Here is an 18256-nt window from a genome sequence, read left to right on the forward strand (position 1 = left end):
GTACTGATGACCTAGTCTGACCTAGTCATGAAAAGCCTTAAATGTTAACATGGGGATTTTAAAATCAATACGATACCTGACAGGGAGCCAGTGTAAAGACTCCAAAACAGGAGAAATATGATCACCAGACCTGGTCCCAGACAGAATTCTAGCGGCGGGGTTTTGAACATATTGTTTGATAATGTAGGTTTTAGATACTCCATCAAGAAGTATCCAAGAAGTATCCACCTGTTGATCCATTGTAATGGTTTTCTTTATAAAAGGCTCAAATGAGACAGAGACAGATAATTATCAAGTGTTATATTAGGGGTGATACGAGCAGATATTTTAAGGAAGTTAGCATCCTGGCAGCAGAATTTTGTACTGCAAAACGGGAGATGGAGCGAGCTGGTAAACCAGAAAAATTGAGTTACAATAGTCAAGGCGAGATGTAATCAATGCATGAACTAATGATTCTGCATCTTTTCTACTGATAAAAGGGTGAAGTTGCACAATTCGACATGGCTGGGAAAAAGCAGATTTGGAGTGTTTGTGGATGTAGGCATCCAAGGTCAGTGAAGGGTCTAGAGGAAAACCTTAATTCATAACAGTGGCCGATGAAAAAATAGAAGTAGTGTTATTGTCAAGGCAAAAATCTTTTTATTAGAGATGGGGGACCAGATTTTTTAATTTCAGTTTTACCCAAATTTAGGCTTAGAAAATTAAACTTTAGCCAGACATTTAACTCTCTGATACATAAAGATAATGAGGCTATCAAGTGGATAGATCTGGCTGACAAACATATAACAGTGGATATAACAGTGGTAATTAAAACCATGGGGGTGAGTACACATTTATACTGAAGTGCTAAACTGAACCGGTCAAGATGTGTGTTCCAAATGGAGTAAAGCCACACCAGAGGTGCTTGTAAAAGTGGAAACTGCCGCGTCTACCACAAGGAAGGGCTGTTCCAAACTGATGTGCTCAAATCTGATCGCCTCAAAGGCTGTTTAGGGTGATGGATTTTGAAAGGGTACTGATGGACCATTCACTCTCATGAGTCTGTGTGTGACTGTGCCTCAAACACACCTGCATGGAAGTTTCTAGTGGTTGAGGACCCTGGTCTTGTCCTGATGCATCATACATTACATACATTGGTTAATTTCTCATTATTTCGCATTTGCATCACAAATCTCACCTCCCAGAACACCTCATCATAAAAGCAATTATCATCTGATGGGTCAAAAAACTATTATGTGTAATGTAACTGTTATGTGAGTGCAACGTAAGTGAAAGTGTTTATGGTTTTTAATGTCTCAATGGTCAGTTAATTTTTCAAAGGCTGTATATAGGTAACTTAAAAACTGAAATTGTTAACCATCATACATGTTTCACATTATTTCTGATTGCAGGCATCTTCCACGTATAATGCACATGCAGGATAACATTCAAATTTAAAGGAGGGATGAATTCAAATCACAATTTTAACCCGAGCTTTGCTATATGAGAGGGACCCAGCTAACAGGGAACGTTCCCGTAACTTTGGCTAACGTTCTCTGAAGGTTCTCTCAAAGTTATCAAAAACGTTCTTGCAATAACGTTTGTAGAACGTTTTCTTAACGTTATCTGCAATTTATAAACGTTCTTAAAACGTCAGCATTAAAAACGTTATAGTTGCATTGTTAGCAAAACGTTCTAAAAACATTAGCATTGAAAACGTTACCTTTGCGTTGTTAATGCAACGTTCTTAAAACGTTAAGATTAAAAACGTTATAGTTGCATTGTTAGCAAAACGTTCTAATAACATTAGCATTGAAAACGTTACCTTTGCGTTGTTAATGTAATGTTCTTAAAACGTTAGCATCAAAAACATTATAGTTGCATTGTTAGCAAAACGTTAAAAAAACATCTGCTTTGAAAACGTTACCTTTGCGTTGTTAATGTAACAGCCTTAAAACGTTAGCATTAAAAACGTTATAGTTGCATTGTTACCAAAACGTTCTAAAAACATTAGCTTTGAAAACGTTCCCATTGCGTTGTTAATGTAACATTCTTAAAACGTTAGCATTAAAAACGTTATAGTTGCATTGTTAGCAAAATGTTCTAAAAACATTAGCATTGAAAACGTTACCTTTGCGTTGTTAATGTAACGTTCTTAAAACATTAGCATTAAAAACGTTATAGTTGCATTGTTAGCAAAACGTTCTAAAAACATTAGCATTGAAAACGTTACCTTTGCGTTGTTAATCCAACGTTCTTAAAACGTTAAGATTAAAAACGTTATAGTTGCATTGTTAGCAAAACGTTCTAATAACATTAGCATTGTAAACGTTACCTTTGCGTTGTTAATGTAATGTTCTTAAAACGTTAGCATCAAAAACGTTATAGTTGCATTGTTAGCAAAACGTTCAAAAAACATCTGCTTTGAAAACGTTACATTTGCGTTGTTAATGTAACGGCCTTAAAACGTTAGCATTAAAAACGTTATAGTTGCATTGTTACCAAAACGTTCTAAAAACATTAGCTTTGAAAACGTTCCCATTGCGTTGTTAATGTAACATTCTTAAAACGTTAGCATTAAAAACGTTATAGTTGCATTGTTAGCAAAACGTTCTAACAACATTAGCATTGAAAACGTTACCTTTGCGTTGTTAATGTAATGTTTCCTAAAACGTTAGCATCAAAAACGTTATAGTTGCATTGTTAGCTAAACGTTCTTAAAACATTAGCATTGAAAACGTTACCTTTGCGTTGTTAATATAATGTTCTTAAAACGTTAGCATTAAAAACGTTATAGTTGCATTGTTAGCTAAACGTTCTAAAAACATTAGCATTGAAAACGTTACCTTTGCGTTGTTAATTTTAACGTTCTTAAAACGTTAAGATTAAAAACGTTATAGTTGCATTGTTAGCAAAACGTTCTAAAAATATTAGCATTGAAATGTTACCTTTGCGTTGTTGATGTAACGTTCTTAAAACGTTAGCATTAAAAACGTTATAGTTGCATTCTTAGCAAAACTTTCTAAAAATATTTGCTTTGAAAACGTTACCTCTGCGGTTTTAATGTAATGTTCTTAAAACGTTAGCATTAAAAACGTTACAGTTGCATTCTTAGCAAAACGTTCTAAAAATATTTGCTTTGAAAACGTTACCTCTGCGGTTTTAATGTAACGTACTTAAAACGTTAGCATTAAAAACGTTATTGTTGCATTGTTAGCAAAACGTTCCAAAAACATTTGATTTGAAAACGTTACCTTTGCCTTGTTAATATAATGTTCTTAAAACGTTAGCATTAAAAACGTTATAGTTGCATTGTTAGCGAAACGTTCTAAAAACATTAGGATTAAAAACGTTACCTTTGCGTTTTTAATGTAATGTTCTAAAAACTTCACACCCACCACCAGACGTCTTTTTGACGACTGGGATAAGCATTACAAAAGCTATAATTGCATTGTTAGGGGGACATTCAAAAAAAATTAGCAATGAGTGCCATCAATCAGCCGGACTTGGTTCTGTGGTGCAGCGCCAGGACAGTCCTCATAGTTGAGTTGACTGTACCTTTGGATTAGGTCATTAACAAAGCATTTGAAAGAAAGAATCTAATGCCAACTTGTCAGCGAAGGCTGAAGATCGGAGCTGGACATCGAAAGTGTTCCCCGGTGGAAGTGGGCTACAGGGGCTGTGTTTCCAATTCCACTATAAGGCTGCTTAAGAAAGTGGGGATCATAGGAAAGACCAAACGAACACTAGTCAAAGAACTTGCCACTCTCGTTGCGAGTTAGGCCACTGGCTCTGGTTGAAACAGAATGACAGAATATGGGCTGCCAAGTGACCACATAAAAAAATAGTGTTGTTTTATGATGCCATATGGGACCAGGGGCTCTGAGCTAACATTAACGGAGCCAGTGGGGCTATAACAGCCTTAGCCAATGGTTTGGTGTATTTGGTTGCGTTCATTTTGGTAATGTGTTGTAATGGTATGCCATACAGGACTGTGGGGGACTGAGCGCGCATTAACGGTTTGGGTAGTCTTGGCCTAATGGTTAGAGAGTCGGAATCGTGACTAGAAGATTGCCGGTTCGATTTCTTAGGTGCCGCCAGGAAACGACTGTGGTGCCTTTGAGCTGCTGTGATAGCTGCACACTGCTTCTGCCAGATGACCTTGTAACAATGCGCAACACACCCAGGTCTGATTAATCTGCGGTGGGCCTAGCTTGGCTGAGGGTGTCTTGTGATAAAGGGCTGAAACACCCAATGAGGCTGAGGTGCACAACTGACGATGTGTCGCATTGATGGGAACCATACAAAGGGCACTATCAGCAGCACCTCACCAAAAGGCATGGTATTGTGATGAAATTGGGACACACAACTCATGAGATGTCTCTCTGACAATGACAAGGAAAGGTAAGTATGCTATGTATTATAATCATTTATGCCCAAACACAGAGGATGGCTTCCCGACGAACCAGTGCAATCTCAGACATCCTTTACTCTATTCATATTCTTGATTGCTTCCCTCTGTATAAGGCATGGGAAATGTCTTATTGGGCAATTTAACTGTGCTGTAATGCGATTATAACAACTAGTCCTATTAAGCGAATCTGTTAGGAGATTTTTTTCGCTCATTTTTGCTCATATTTCTGATCCGAAATACAATTCTCAAAACTACTTATTCAAACTCCACAACATTTCTCAGCAGCGGAAGTTGTAGTGAATGGGAGAGTACCACAAATATTTTTTCCATTCCCATTTGCTCAAATAGCCAAAAATAGCCACAAAATAGGAAAAAATATAGAACTGAATGCAGTCAGCAGAGAGAATGAAATCAAGTTTACAGAAGCTGCATAAGAAACACCCCCACATTAGCATTAACTAGTTTTTTTTCTTGTTATTTGATACAAAGGCAGTATAATACCAAATATAATCTTATAAATGTACATTAGTTTAAAAAATATAAATACATATGAAAAACTTTCAAGGATTAACGATGCTGAAGACCGTGATAGTATGGGCGTGGTTTAAGAGAGCACACCACATGCGTTTTCAAACAGCGTGACTAACGGACGGACGACTTCAGAGCTACTTCGAATTTCAGGTAAGAATAGAGACCTTTGCTGATTCTATGAAAAATACATTAATAACAATGTTGATAATCTTAGTTTTGCAGCAGTTACTATTGTTTTAATGAGGTTATGATTGGGTTAACCGTAGGATTGAATTATCTCGAAAACTGCGGCCGTTATTCACAGAGCTGTTAGCTATAGCTATAGGCTAACGTTATTTAACGTAAGGAATACAGTTGAATGTCTTTGATAAATGTTTTTGCTAAGGCGATGTTTTTCCCGACCATTTAGTTCACTCTTTTGATTTATCGAAATGTTTTTCGTTGGACCACTTTCTTGATATTCAAACCAAATCGGCTAAGAGCATCGTCGGTCCTTGAGGGCCGCGTTAGAGTTTATAGCTCCAACCTTAATAAAACACACCCTAAAAAGCTAATCTGTGTATTCGGGATTAACGTTATTAACCCAGATAGCAAGACTTGTGTTTGATAACTTGGGTTGGATCGAGTTAAACTCAGCTAGCGCGGCCCTCAGTACCGACGTTGCCTTCACTGGGCTAAAATTAGATGACCGGATGAACAAGCCGCGCAATTTTACCCAAAGAGTTAAAGTTAGTTTGACGTTTGATATTCATTAGACATTTAGGTCTTTGCGCGTGTTATGTTTTCATATACGGTACTGAATCCATGTTTTTATGTTTAATATCCATCCATCCATTTTCTACCGCTTATCCGAACTACCTCGGGTCACGGGGAGCCTGTGCCTATCTCAGGAGTCTTTGGGCATCAAGGCAGGATACACCCTGGATGGAGTGCCAACCCATCGCAGGGCACACACATTCACTCATTCACTCACGCACTCACACCCTACGGACAATTTTTCCAGAGATGCCAATCAACCTACCATGCATGTCTTTGGACCAGGGGAGGAAACCGGAGTACCCGGAGGAAACCCCTGAGGCACGGGGAGAACATGCAAACTCCACACACACAAGTCGGAAGCGGGAATCGAACCTCCAACCCTGGAGGTGTGAGGCGAACGTGCTAACCACTAAGCCACCGTGCCCCCCTTATGTTTAATATGATGTACTTAAATTAATTTAACTCTGCCACCGTTTCAGATAAAGTTATCAAACCAACTGTCAAATTATCAGAATATTATTCACTATAACGCATCAGGCTGGTTTTATTTTCAGATTAATTAATTTCTCTGTTTTTTCTCATTTCTTTGACAGTGGTAAGTTTACAAAATATATCCCTCATGGAGTCTGACCGGGACTGGGTATGACCATTTTGTTCCCCCCTTTTAGTTTTTTTTATTTAAATTATTTTTTATATTTAAATTCAATTATTTTCAATATTTGCCATGTTAAAAATGTCTTTAAAATATTATTTTGCGCAAGGTAGAAAATTGAAACTCTTGTAAATAAAAAATATTTTTAACGATACAATAGCAAGACTATTTTGATGCAGTAATGCTCAGTGTTTGAATATTAGTTGTAAATACAAATGAAGAGTTTGGTTTTCAATTTTCAAAAATCATGTTTTTTTATTATGTTTCATTGTGTTAATTAGCTGTATTTTTTGAGTTAGTATGTCTTAAATCAAAACAAACAAACTGCAGTTTGATTGATATCACTCAATTGGAATGAACAATAATTTTTTTTAAACATAACTTTATTTTGGAATTATTGTTATCTCATTTTGGAGCATACTCTTCAAATACTAACTTAAAGGAACACCTGTCCATAACTCTGACTAATCATTAGTTCATAATACTTAAACAATAAAAAAAATATTCGCTCCTTTTTTTATAAGATCTTCTGCATGAGCAACTACAGTGTTCCAGTTATTTTATACTAAATCTCGCCTCACTTAAAGGGGAAGTTCACCCAAAATTATACTTGGTGTGATTTTTTTTTTTTTACTCACCCACATGACGTTAATCATGTTTATACAACTTCCGGCATCTTTGGACTACAAATAAAGTTATTTAGGTGACATCCGAGAAATTTCCAGGCCTCCTCATAGACATCATGGTGTCAGTTTTGCTAAGGTCCAGAAAAGTACTACAGACATCGTCAAATTGGTCCACCCGTGCATTGTGGCTCAGTTGAAATTTTTTGAAGCGACGAGAATGCTTTATGTGCGAACAACACACCAACATACAGATTTAATCGATACATTCTCCTCTGTCTTTTCAGTGTATTCACAAGAGCACTTCTTCATCTTCTTCTTCTTGAATGAGAGCACATTGACGCATGCGTATTAGGTTTGTGTGCCGAACAACGCATGGGGATTGCCCCTATTGGGCATTCTTACTCATAACACGGAAGCGCAACTCTGTGTTTCTTCATGCAGAAGAAGTGCTCTTGTGAACGCGTGGCATACACTGCCATTCGTCAGACACTGACACAAAACGGTAGTTTGGTTTGTTTTTCAAACATAAAGCATTCTTGTCGCTTCAAAAAATTCAACTGAGCCACTATGCACGGGTGGACCAATTTAACAATGTATTTAGTACTTTGCTGGACTTTGGCCAAAATGCACACCATGATGTCTATGAGGAGGCCTGGAAGTCTCTCTGATGTCACCTAAATATCTTCATTTGTGCTCCAAAGAAGCCGGAAGTTCTCTAAACCTGTTTAACGTCATCTGGGTGAGTAAAAAATCACACAAAATTGATTTGTGGGTGAACTTCCACTTACAATACTGTTGTCTTTTTGTCGTTCCAGTATCTCCCAACATTCTCTGAAGCTTAGGTCCACTAAGATGTCCCGTTGATTGAAGCTGACATGGAGTCACAGTGACATCCTTAAAAACTGTTGTCATGTATAATACATCTCTGCATCTTAAAATATTTCTCTGCATCTTTAAATATTTGTTTTTTTATTTTTTGTCTATGTTTAAGATTTAAGTGTTTAAGCTGTTTTCATGAAAAAATGTTGCCATGTCTACCTTTTTTTATGAATGTTCTAAATATTTTGAATAATTTCAATCCATTTAAAATTCTTAAAGTTCTTAATTTTGTTTTGTTTTGATTGTTTTTCATGTTTTATATTGATGTGAACTGGAAATACTGTTTGATCTGCAAGTTAATTATATTATAAACGGAATATAACTAAAATATAAAGTATACATTGAATTGTATCTTTGTACATGTCATTGATTTTGTATCCATACTATCTATACATTTGACCCATACAATGTATTGTTTGCTGTTGCTACAAAGAACCGGAATAGTATTTTTAGTTTCCTTATGTTTTATATAACGTTCTTAGAACATTTTTATAACAAGAGACTGGAACGTTCTTAAAAGATTTTAATAACTTTCTTATAGCCAAACAATAACGTTAATACAATGTTTTAAAACTGGTAGTTTTGAACATTCCAAGAATGTTTAAACATATTGTTTTTATAATTAACTGTGAACGGTGAAAACGTTCTTAGAACATTAATATGATGGCAAATGGAACGTTTGAATAACGTTCTTACAACCAAACAATAACGTTAATACAATGTTTATAAAACTGGACGTTTTGAATGTTCAAACATAAACGTTTTTAAAACTTTATGTGAACGTTAGGAAAACGTTCTTAGAATATTAATATAATGGCAAATGGAACGTTTTAATAACATTTTAAAAAACGTTCTTGGAACATTACTATAATGGAAAATGGAACGTTTTAAAAACGTTCTTAGAACATTTTTATAATGGCAAATGGAATGTTTTTATAACGTGTTTAAAAACGTTCTTAGAACATTAATATAACAACAGATGGAACCGTTCTAAAAACGTTTAGAATAACGTTCTTATAACCAAACAATAACGTTAATACAACGTCTAAAAAACTGGACGTTTTGAACGTTCTTAGAACGTTAAAACATAAACGTTTTTAAAACTTAATGTGAACGTTAGGAAAACGTTCTTAGAACATTCATATAATGGCAAATGGAACGTTTTAAAAACGTTCTTAGAACATTGTTATTATGGCAAATGGAATGTTTTTATAACGTTTTTAAAAACGTTCTTAGAACATTAATATAACCTCAAATGGAACCGTTCTAAAAACGTTTTGAATAACGTTCTTATAACCAAACAATAACGTTAATACAACGTCTAAAAAACTGGACGTTTTGAACGTTCTAAGAACGTTAGAACATAAACGTTTTTAAAACTTAATTGAAACGTTACAGGAACGTTTTTATAACGTAAAATTGTTAGCTGGGGAATTGTATTCACGCGAACATAATGCATGTGTAAGAACTGAAAACGGCCTTGTTACTGAGACTACATTTTATTGACACCAGGCCCAGCGAACGCCAGGTTCTGGAATGCACCTCCATAGCAAAATATGAATGACTACTTCTCCAGCCTCGCCCACTGGTTCGCGCGAGACAATTCTGAAGTGGGGCTGAACCAGGTAGAGCGAGCAAGCAATAAACAAACATGCTGTTAAAAATAGCCAAATATTGTGCCACCCCTGGTTGTGGAAGAATATAGTCGCTGCATAACCTTGAGCCCTGAGCACTATCGCACAAGATGAGTATTACCTGTGGACCTCTAATCATTTGTAATACTTGCAGCGGTTGTCTGTGATCTGAAGCCCGTGCGAATCGCCATATCTGTGATTTGATGGGCTCATATATAATTTTTCAAGGTTTTATCAACCGTTTGCGAATAATGGAGGCTGTTTTGAAGGGTTTTAGTATTATTTCGGGTGCTGGGTGATATGCATAAGTTACCGGGATTCCCCAGTTTGTTATTTATCATGGAAACTCTCGTAACATTTGAGACCCACAATCGAGTTAATCTTTTTTCCGGTTCGTGATCACGGGTTTCAAATCCAGACAGGTACAGTCATATATAATTAAATGCAATACAACTATAGGCTATTCAAACTATACGCAAAGCCTTTCAATCATATACCGGAAATACCATCCCGTGCGAATGCCTCACATGAAATACTGTTGTGGGGAGGTCATTTATAAACCATAGGAGGTCTCCAGATAATACTGATGCCATGCGAAAACTGTGAATGGTGCTAATGTGTTACCTAACGTTACATCTCTAATCATATTCACAGAAGGCTCCAACTACGCAAACTGCTGTCCAATCAAAGAAGTGGACGTTTACTTATAAAGTCTTCAATGCTGCACACCCATTAAAACCGTTTGTAGAGCTGGCCTCAAAACCTGTGTAGAAAGCCTCTTACTTATAGATTTTGAGGTTTATGAATATAAAAACCATGTGAACGTCATAAGTAAACCTCATATAATAGTATAAAACAATAAACAAGCACAGTTCATCAGACTTTAAGAGTGGCTGCTTTCTAAATCGACTTTTAAATAGCATTTGAAGTATGCTTGTTTAACAGTGGTTAAGAAGATCATTTATATGGCTTTTAATACATCACAGGTCAAAGAGAATTTAGGTCACGTGACAATGAAAACATGGTAAATGTTCCAGATGTTCATACCGCATCCACACATACTACATAGAACATATTAGTTGATACGTGTACTTCATCTTATTCAGTTTGTACTATCATACTTTATATTTCATACGCAGCCCTGCATTTTGATTTTATGTGCAGAAATAGTCTGTGGAGAAGCCCCAGTGTTGGACAAAATTTACACATGTTCACTACATTCAAATTTGTTTGGAAAGTGCTGTTCCCAAAAAATCTATTGTTTAACTTATTGATTGTGCAGAGCTGGACTGTGATGGATGCTAATTACAGAGCAGGGGTTCTCGTTATCTCTGATGAATCAACAGAGTAGAAAAAAGAAACTGCCATTCAGACTAACAGTGAGTGTATTCTTTTGTTGTAGACAATGGCTGGACACAGAAATTTACTGATTCAAGTACTTTTTCTTCTACTGAGCTCTGTTTGCAGAGCTGTTCCACAGAGAGGGATTCCAGCTCAAAGTCTACAAGCTCTTGGGTTCCAGCAAACTGAACAGAGCTTTTTACCCCAACACCAAACTGATCAACAGTTTCAGAAGCAAGTTGTACAGTCAGAACCTCTTGACAAGTGCTCTGTAGCTGATTATGAGCAGATCCATTGTGGACAACCTGGTATCAGTGGTGCGGAGTGTGAAGCTATTAACTGCTGCTTTAATGGACAGCAGTGTTATTATGGGATGTCAGGTGAGGATGTTCGACCAGTTAAATGTGTCTTGCCAAGTGATAACTCTTATAACTTCTCTGTTTCTCAAAACAGTGACTGTCCAGTGTATAAGAGATGGTCAGTTTGTGTTAGTGGTGGCAAGAGATGTCACTCTGCCTCGTCTGAGTCTGGACACTGTCCGTCTGCTGGGTGGAAATGAAGCACCTTGTGGTCCTGTCGGTTTCACACTTTCCTTTGCCATTTACCAGTTTCCAGTCACTGCCTGTGGCACCAGCATGATCGTGAGTTTAATGTGTTTGTGATCTGCCTGTCTAGAACAGACTTTGTCAACCATGTTTCCACTTGCAGGAGGAAAATGGTTATGTGGTGTATGAGAACCGAATGACTTCATCCTATGAAGTGGGGATTGGACCTCTTGGCTCCATCACAAGGGACAGTCATTTTGAGTAGGTCATCTGTTTTCTCATGACTGAAAATCTTGAACAAGATGTCAGAAGCTCACTGTTTGCTTGTGTAGACTTCTCTTTCAGTGTAGGTATTCTGCCACTGCTGTGGAAGCTCTGGTTGTGGAGGTCAACACTGTTCCACCACCTCCACCTGTAGCTGCTCCTGGACCCCTCAGGGTGGAACTTAGACTGGCGAATGGCCAATGTGTCACTAAAGGCTGTGCAGAAGGTATTGATGTGCTAGTCTTCAAAAACTGTCCCACTCGAAAGGAGTCGCACTTGTAGAATTGGTCTAAAACTCTAGATTGAGACTGTAATACAAGTGTTAATCTCAGGAGATGAGGCGTATACTTCCTACTATGGTGAAGATGAGTATCCAGTCACTAAAGTCCTGCGAGAGCCCGTGTATGTTGAGGTGCGTATCTTGGAGAGAACTGACCCCAATCTTGTCCTCCTGTTGGGGCGCTGTTGGGCGACATCAACCCCTAGTCCTATTAGTCTTCCCCAGTGGGATCTTCTAGTTGATGGGTGAGCAAAATCCAAAGCATTTGTCCAGGTAGTCAGGGCTTGTTCACAGCGCACTGTCACCTCTGTTTTAGATGCCCTTATCAGGATGATCGTTACCTGACTGCACTGATTCCTGTAGTTGGCTCATCTGGTCTTCAGTTCCCAACCCACTTCAATCGCTTTGTGGTGAAGATGTTCACGTTTGTGGATCCAGCATCACTGGCCCCTCTGCAGGAGACAGTATGATTTCTTTGCAGCCTTGTGTGTCATCTATATTGCATTTTGTGCTTGCTAAAGCTGATCTCTTTGTTTGTCAGATCTACATTCACTGTAGTACTGCGGTGTGCCACCCTGCTTCTGGATCCTGTGAACAGAGCTGTGCCAGGAAAAGTAGTATGTGTTTCACTTTGGTTTGATTTGCTGTTTTACAATTTGTCATCCTGACACTTTCTTGTGTTCCAGGGAGAGCGGTTGCTGACAAGAGGCATGAAGAAACTGTGGTTTCCAGTGGAGAGATTTCCTTAACGATGTAAACTGAATTGTCCTTTTTAATAAAGTCATTAGCCTCTTAAGCATTTGTATAGTGGTGTTTTCTCCCCAATGAGGATTTGGGGTTTTGTTCTGGTAAAAACTGCAACTATAAAAGAGATGTAAGGTCAAAGAACCGAAAACTAGCAAACTGATGGTTTTGTGTTCTACAGTAGTAATGATCCTAAATGTTTTAATTTATATAGCGCCTTTCCCAGACTCAATGATGCTTTACAAGGGACACCAATTCAACAAATCCTTACAAAATGACAAAAGTGTGTTTGGACATATGTCCAATCGAAGTCACAAGGTGGTTGCATAACCATGTCATGAAGACAATATGAAAAGGTAGGTACAATAAGCAATTCATGAAGTGAACCAAAATAAGAGCAATACACAATGAATTTATGCTATTCAATACGTTCAAGAGATATCAAGGTAAGAAAGACTGTCAAATTAGCAACAGACATTTTAACTGCTAGAGCTTTGGGTTAAATTCACTTGAAGTGGTTACTGTTCTGAATGCTAAGGGGAGCGAGTTCAAAAGTTTGGGTGCCGAAAAAGTCCTGTTGCCAATTGGAGATAAACTGAACCTAGGCACGTGTCGAATTTCAGAACTGGAAAACTGGAGCAAACGTGATTATCGGACAGATAATGAGCGAAGCCATTGAATGCCCTGAAAGTGAGCGGAAGTGTCAAGTCACCCGGGAAAATAACTGCAACCTGTTGAGATTAAATAAACTGATCATATATTTATTTTTATAGCGCTGTTAAAGTTGCATTTTCATAGCGTTTCACACTGATATCATAGCATGTAAAACACAATGACAAGACTTTGTAAAACAAATCCAATCAAGTAAAAGCAATCCTAAAATAAAAAGTTTAGGTATTTAAGTCGTTTTTGCCTCCCTGGTGTCTGTCGAGAAAGAGTTCTAGGCCTTGGGAGCGTATGAGAATTCTCTATCACTCATGGAGTTGAGCCATGTCTTGGGAACGACTAAAAGATCACACTGAGAATGCAGATTTCAACATGGTGTGTAAGGCAATAACAGATCAGACAGGTACTGAGGACCTAGTCTGACCTAGTCATGAAAAGCCTTAAATGTTAACATGGGGATTTTAAAATCAATACGATACCTGACAGGGAGCCAGTGTAAAGATTCCAAAACAGGAGAAATATGATCACCAGACCTGGTCCCAGACAGAATTCTAGCGGCGGAGTTTTGAACATATTGTTTGATAATGGAGGTTTTAGATACTCCAGCAAGAAGTATCCAAGAAGTATCCACCTGTTGATCAATTGTAATGGTTTTCTTTATAAAAGGCTCAAATGAGACAGAGACAGATAATTATCAAGTGTTATATTAGGGGTGATACGAGCAGATATTTTAAGGAAGTTAGCATCCTGGCAGCAGAATTTTGTACTGCAAAACGGGAGATGGAGCGAGCTGGTAAACCAGAAAAATTGAGTTACAATAGTCAAGGCGAGATGTAATCAATGCATGAACTAATGATTCTGCATCTTTTCTACTGATAAAAGGGTGAAGTTGCACAATTCGACATGGCTGGGAAAAAGCAGATTTGGGGTGTTTGTGGATGTAGGCATCCAAGGTCAGTGAAGGGTCCAGAGGAAAACCTTAATTCATAACAGTGGCCGATGAAAAAATAGAAGTAGTGTTATTGTCAAGGCAAAAATCTTTTTATTAGAGATGGGGGACCAGATTTTTTAATTTCAGTTTTACCCAAATTTAGGCTTAGAAAATTAAACTTTAGCCAGACATTTAACTCTCTGATACATAAAGATAATGAGGCTATCAAGTGGATAGATCTGGCTGACAAACATATAACAGTGGATATAACAGTGGTAATTAAAACCATGGGGGCGAGTACACATTTATACTAAAGTGCTAAACTGAACAGGTCAAGGGGTGTGTTCCAAATGGAGTAAAGCCACACCAGAGGTGCTTGTTAAAGTGGAAACTGCCGCGTCTACCACAAGGAAGGGCTGTTCCAAACTGGATGGATGGATTTTGAAAGGGTAGCTACAACTGATGGACCATTCACTCTCATGAGTCTGTGTGTGACTGTGCCTGAAACACACCTGCATGGAAGTTTCTAGTGGTTGAGGACCCTGGTCTTGTCCTGATGTATCATACAATACACACATTGGTTAATTCCTCATTATTTCACAATTGTGCTCTATGGTGCCACCTGATGGCGACATCACAAATCTCACCTCCCATAACAACTCATCATTAAAACAGTTATCATCTGATGGGTCAAAAAAACTATTATGTGTAATGTAAGTGTTTTACCGGTCTCATACTGAAGGTCTGATGATATTTAATTATCATGGTCAAATTGATAAGGTGTTTTCATTTGATGTCTTCTTAGGGCTGGTTAATTAGAGTTTTGTTTTTATTATGTCACAATAATGGACTGGCATGTAAAATTAATATCAATTGTCTCACCTATTAGCATTGAGGGTACAAAAAAGGTGGGGAATAGAAGAAATAGTAAAACCTTGTTTCTTAGAAATAAGCAAACTTTGCTCTCTACCATTGAAAAACCTGTAACAGAATTGGTACATTGTCTAAGTGTTCCTCTACGCTTAAATTTTGTACAATCTCTGCACAATCATGGCCGTATGGAGTTGCTTCAGACGGTGAAAGCAATGTGGCTGGGTTTGAAGGTGTAGCTTTTTCAATAACAATGTTTGGTAACTCCAGTGCTGTGGAACATTTGATCCATCTTGGATGTGTCACACGTGCAGCTCTGCCTACAGACAACAAAGCATGTACAGAATGTGGACAACGAGTGGTTTCTGGTAAAGCACTACAGGGGACACAATGCAATGCCAGATAAAGTGCTTGAACTGCTCGCAATCAGTTGAGTGTGAGAATCTTCACTGTACATCAGTAGCGCATAATAAACACAGATAACATGGCAGATTGTATAACACGAAACAAATACTGTACATAAACAGACACAAATAGCTCAAATGGAGGCTGTGTTGAAGTGTTTGGATATTATTTTGGGTCATTTTGTTATTTCTCATGGAAACTCCCGTAACGCGAACCGTACAGAAGATCCCCGAACGCGGGTCTCAAATGCTGACAGGCACGGTCATAAATCATTATACAACATACAACTATATTCTGTGTCATAAATATCATTCGTTCTGTGTAAAAATGTGACGAAAAGACGAAAGACACCATATAAGGATCTCCGGGATAGACGACCCGACAGGACAAATTACAAACCTTTATAACAAGCTATACGTGGTGAGTCCAGCAAGAGTAATGACACAGTTTTAAACACCGTTCTTTCGTGTACTTGCTCAATAATTGGTTTTAGCAAACTTTTTACTCAGGTTGAACCAAAGCACGTGCGCACCCATTGTAAACAAAACACAGACATCAGTTACACTCACCGCATGTCCGGCATCTTCTAGCGCTGGGACGGCTCCATATATCAGTTTCAAACGATCACCAAATCCAGCGTAATATCCACCGTTTATATAACATTCATCACCCAAATGCAGTAAACAAACAACACCTGAACTTCGCGAACGTATGCTCTCTCTCTCTCCTGCTTACAAGGGAAAGTGACGTCTGCGCATGCTCCTGCTCTCCTGTAAAGAAGTCCGAATGCATGAAACACCATTGCACCGCCACTTTAAGCCTTTTTCGGAGTTTAGGTTTTCCCAGGATTTTAGCATGCTATCCACATTTTATACATTTCCTGCATAAATAGTTTTTAAATATAAAAACGTATCGAATACAACCAGATCTCAGCCATTTGCTGTGAATTATGGATTCTGGGGTTATTGGGAAGAAGCACTGCATACACGTGAGACCTAGAAACTTGGTATTAACTGTTTTAATTGTAGATTGTATGATTATAGTTCATGGTTTAAGAAGATTTACATGATGTATAGAATTTATAGCACTGATAATTCAAAACATTTGAAACAAGATTTTCTTTACAAGACACAAGCTAAGAATTCAGTATCAATACATGTCAATCAGCTAAATGATTAAAAAATCGTATATATTAAGTTATAAATATCTTTGATTGTCTGGGTACATGCGTTAAAGTACTATTTCTTGACTGGCGCGTTATTTAACCAATCAGATATGAGAAAACAATGAGTCTTCAGGAACCCCATTTGATTGGTCACAAGAAGGTAGCCCCGCCTCTACATTCACGCTCGTTGCTTGCAAACCCAAATGATTGAGACAATCGTGCAAAAACTGTAAGCGCAGCTTATTTTACATACACAAATACATGTTCTGCGCGATGAATCCGTTTTGCAGTTCATTACACCATTGTTTTTGCACGCACGATTGTTTACAGACTCGCAAGGCTCTTGGCCGTATTTCGGTGCAAAAAACGAGGTCAGAAGTATGCAGATCATAATTATTTAACGTTATAGGTAGTTGCCGTTTCACAACACATGAATTACGGTCACAAAAAAATGATACAATGATGCAAAACGTGTTTTCTTTCGCTTGCAGCTTGATTTAGACCTTTACAAAAAAAATTGCAAATGCAAATTTATTTTATGCTTGCAAAGTCACGTAGGCTTTTACAAGCGTTATCATGCTTATGCAAATCTTTTAAGCGTGATTTTTGCTTAATAGAAGACCATATCCTTGTCGCTTTCCCTTCCAAAGTGATCATCCCTACTACTCCCTTTGAAGAGTTATGCTCTTGATGTGTAAACTTTGGATGGAACAACGCAACCGTATCTCCTAATGTGTATTCACTTGTCAAAAAGAGCATTTAAATCAATTTGTGGGTCGTCCCCTTCCAAAGGGGCCCTTCGGAGGGCAACATAGCCCGTTTGGAAAGCGTGGCCACCTATGAGTTCATTAAATCATCTCATCATTGATTGAGAATATATGTGTCCAGGCAGCTGGTAGGTTAGCTAACAGTTTGACCAGAGTTTGTGAACCAGCCTAGCTAGCAGGTTGAATCCCTGCTAATTTCAGCAGCTATTCTGCCAGAGGGGAACTGGAATCCCCTAGTTGGGCCTGGGTTCCCCTGAGTTTTTTTTTCTCGATGGGAGTTTTGGGTTCCTCACCACCGTTTGCATATTGTTTTGCACTATCTGCCTGGCCGGGGGGGCTGCTTTAGAATTCATACTTGTATTAAATGTGTCTCATGTACAGCTGCTTTGTAACAATGAAAATTGTAAAAAGCGCTATATAAATAAAGTTGAGTTGAGTTGAGTATTCTGACATTTGTGTAGTACTAGCTCTGATTCAGAAGGAAAGAAAAAACAGAAAATATTCTACATTATTATGGAATATTAATTTGCTATTTGCCTCTTCCCTGACATCTTTGAAATACACAAATGCAATAATTAATAATATGCATCGTCTGTATAAAATATACTGAAGTAGCCTATAGGCCAAACTACTGTGCTGAAGCCCTCAAAACCTGCTACCAACATCTGCTATAAACAATTCTAACCTATCTCTTTCTCTCACACTGACACACACAAACCTGCACGAAGAAATACTGAATTAAATCACATTTTTCAGATCAGACCCCCGTCCCCTACCAAAACCCTACAGCCGCCAAAACCTCAC

General features: G+C 37.9%; 1 protein-coding gene across 1 annotated transcript; it reads left to right on the top strand.

Moving 5' to 3' along the window:
- The first annotated feature begins 10676 nt into the window (after positions 1-10676).
- LOC130420696 (zona pellucida sperm-binding protein 4-like) lies at positions 10677-12661 on the top strand. Its single transcript, XM_056748190.1, has 8 exons — positions 10677-11195; positions 11269-11456; positions 11524-11621; positions 11693-11850; positions 11957-12149; positions 12221-12368; positions 12446-12518; positions 12591-12661. Exons 1-8 carry the CDS (start codon positions 10880-10882, stop codon positions 12659-12661), a joined length of 1245 nt encoding a protein of 414 aa, XP_056604168.1. The 5' UTR covers positions 10677-10879.
- Positions 12662-18256: the final 5595 nt, after the last annotated feature.

This window comes from Triplophysa dalaica, chromosome 1, assembly GCF_015846415.1.
Source record: "Triplophysa dalaica isolate WHDGS20190420 chromosome 1, ASM1584641v1, whole genome shotgun sequence".
Lineage (NCBI taxonomy): Eukaryota > Metazoa > Chordata > Actinopteri > Cypriniformes > Nemacheilidae > Triplophysa > Triplophysa dalaica.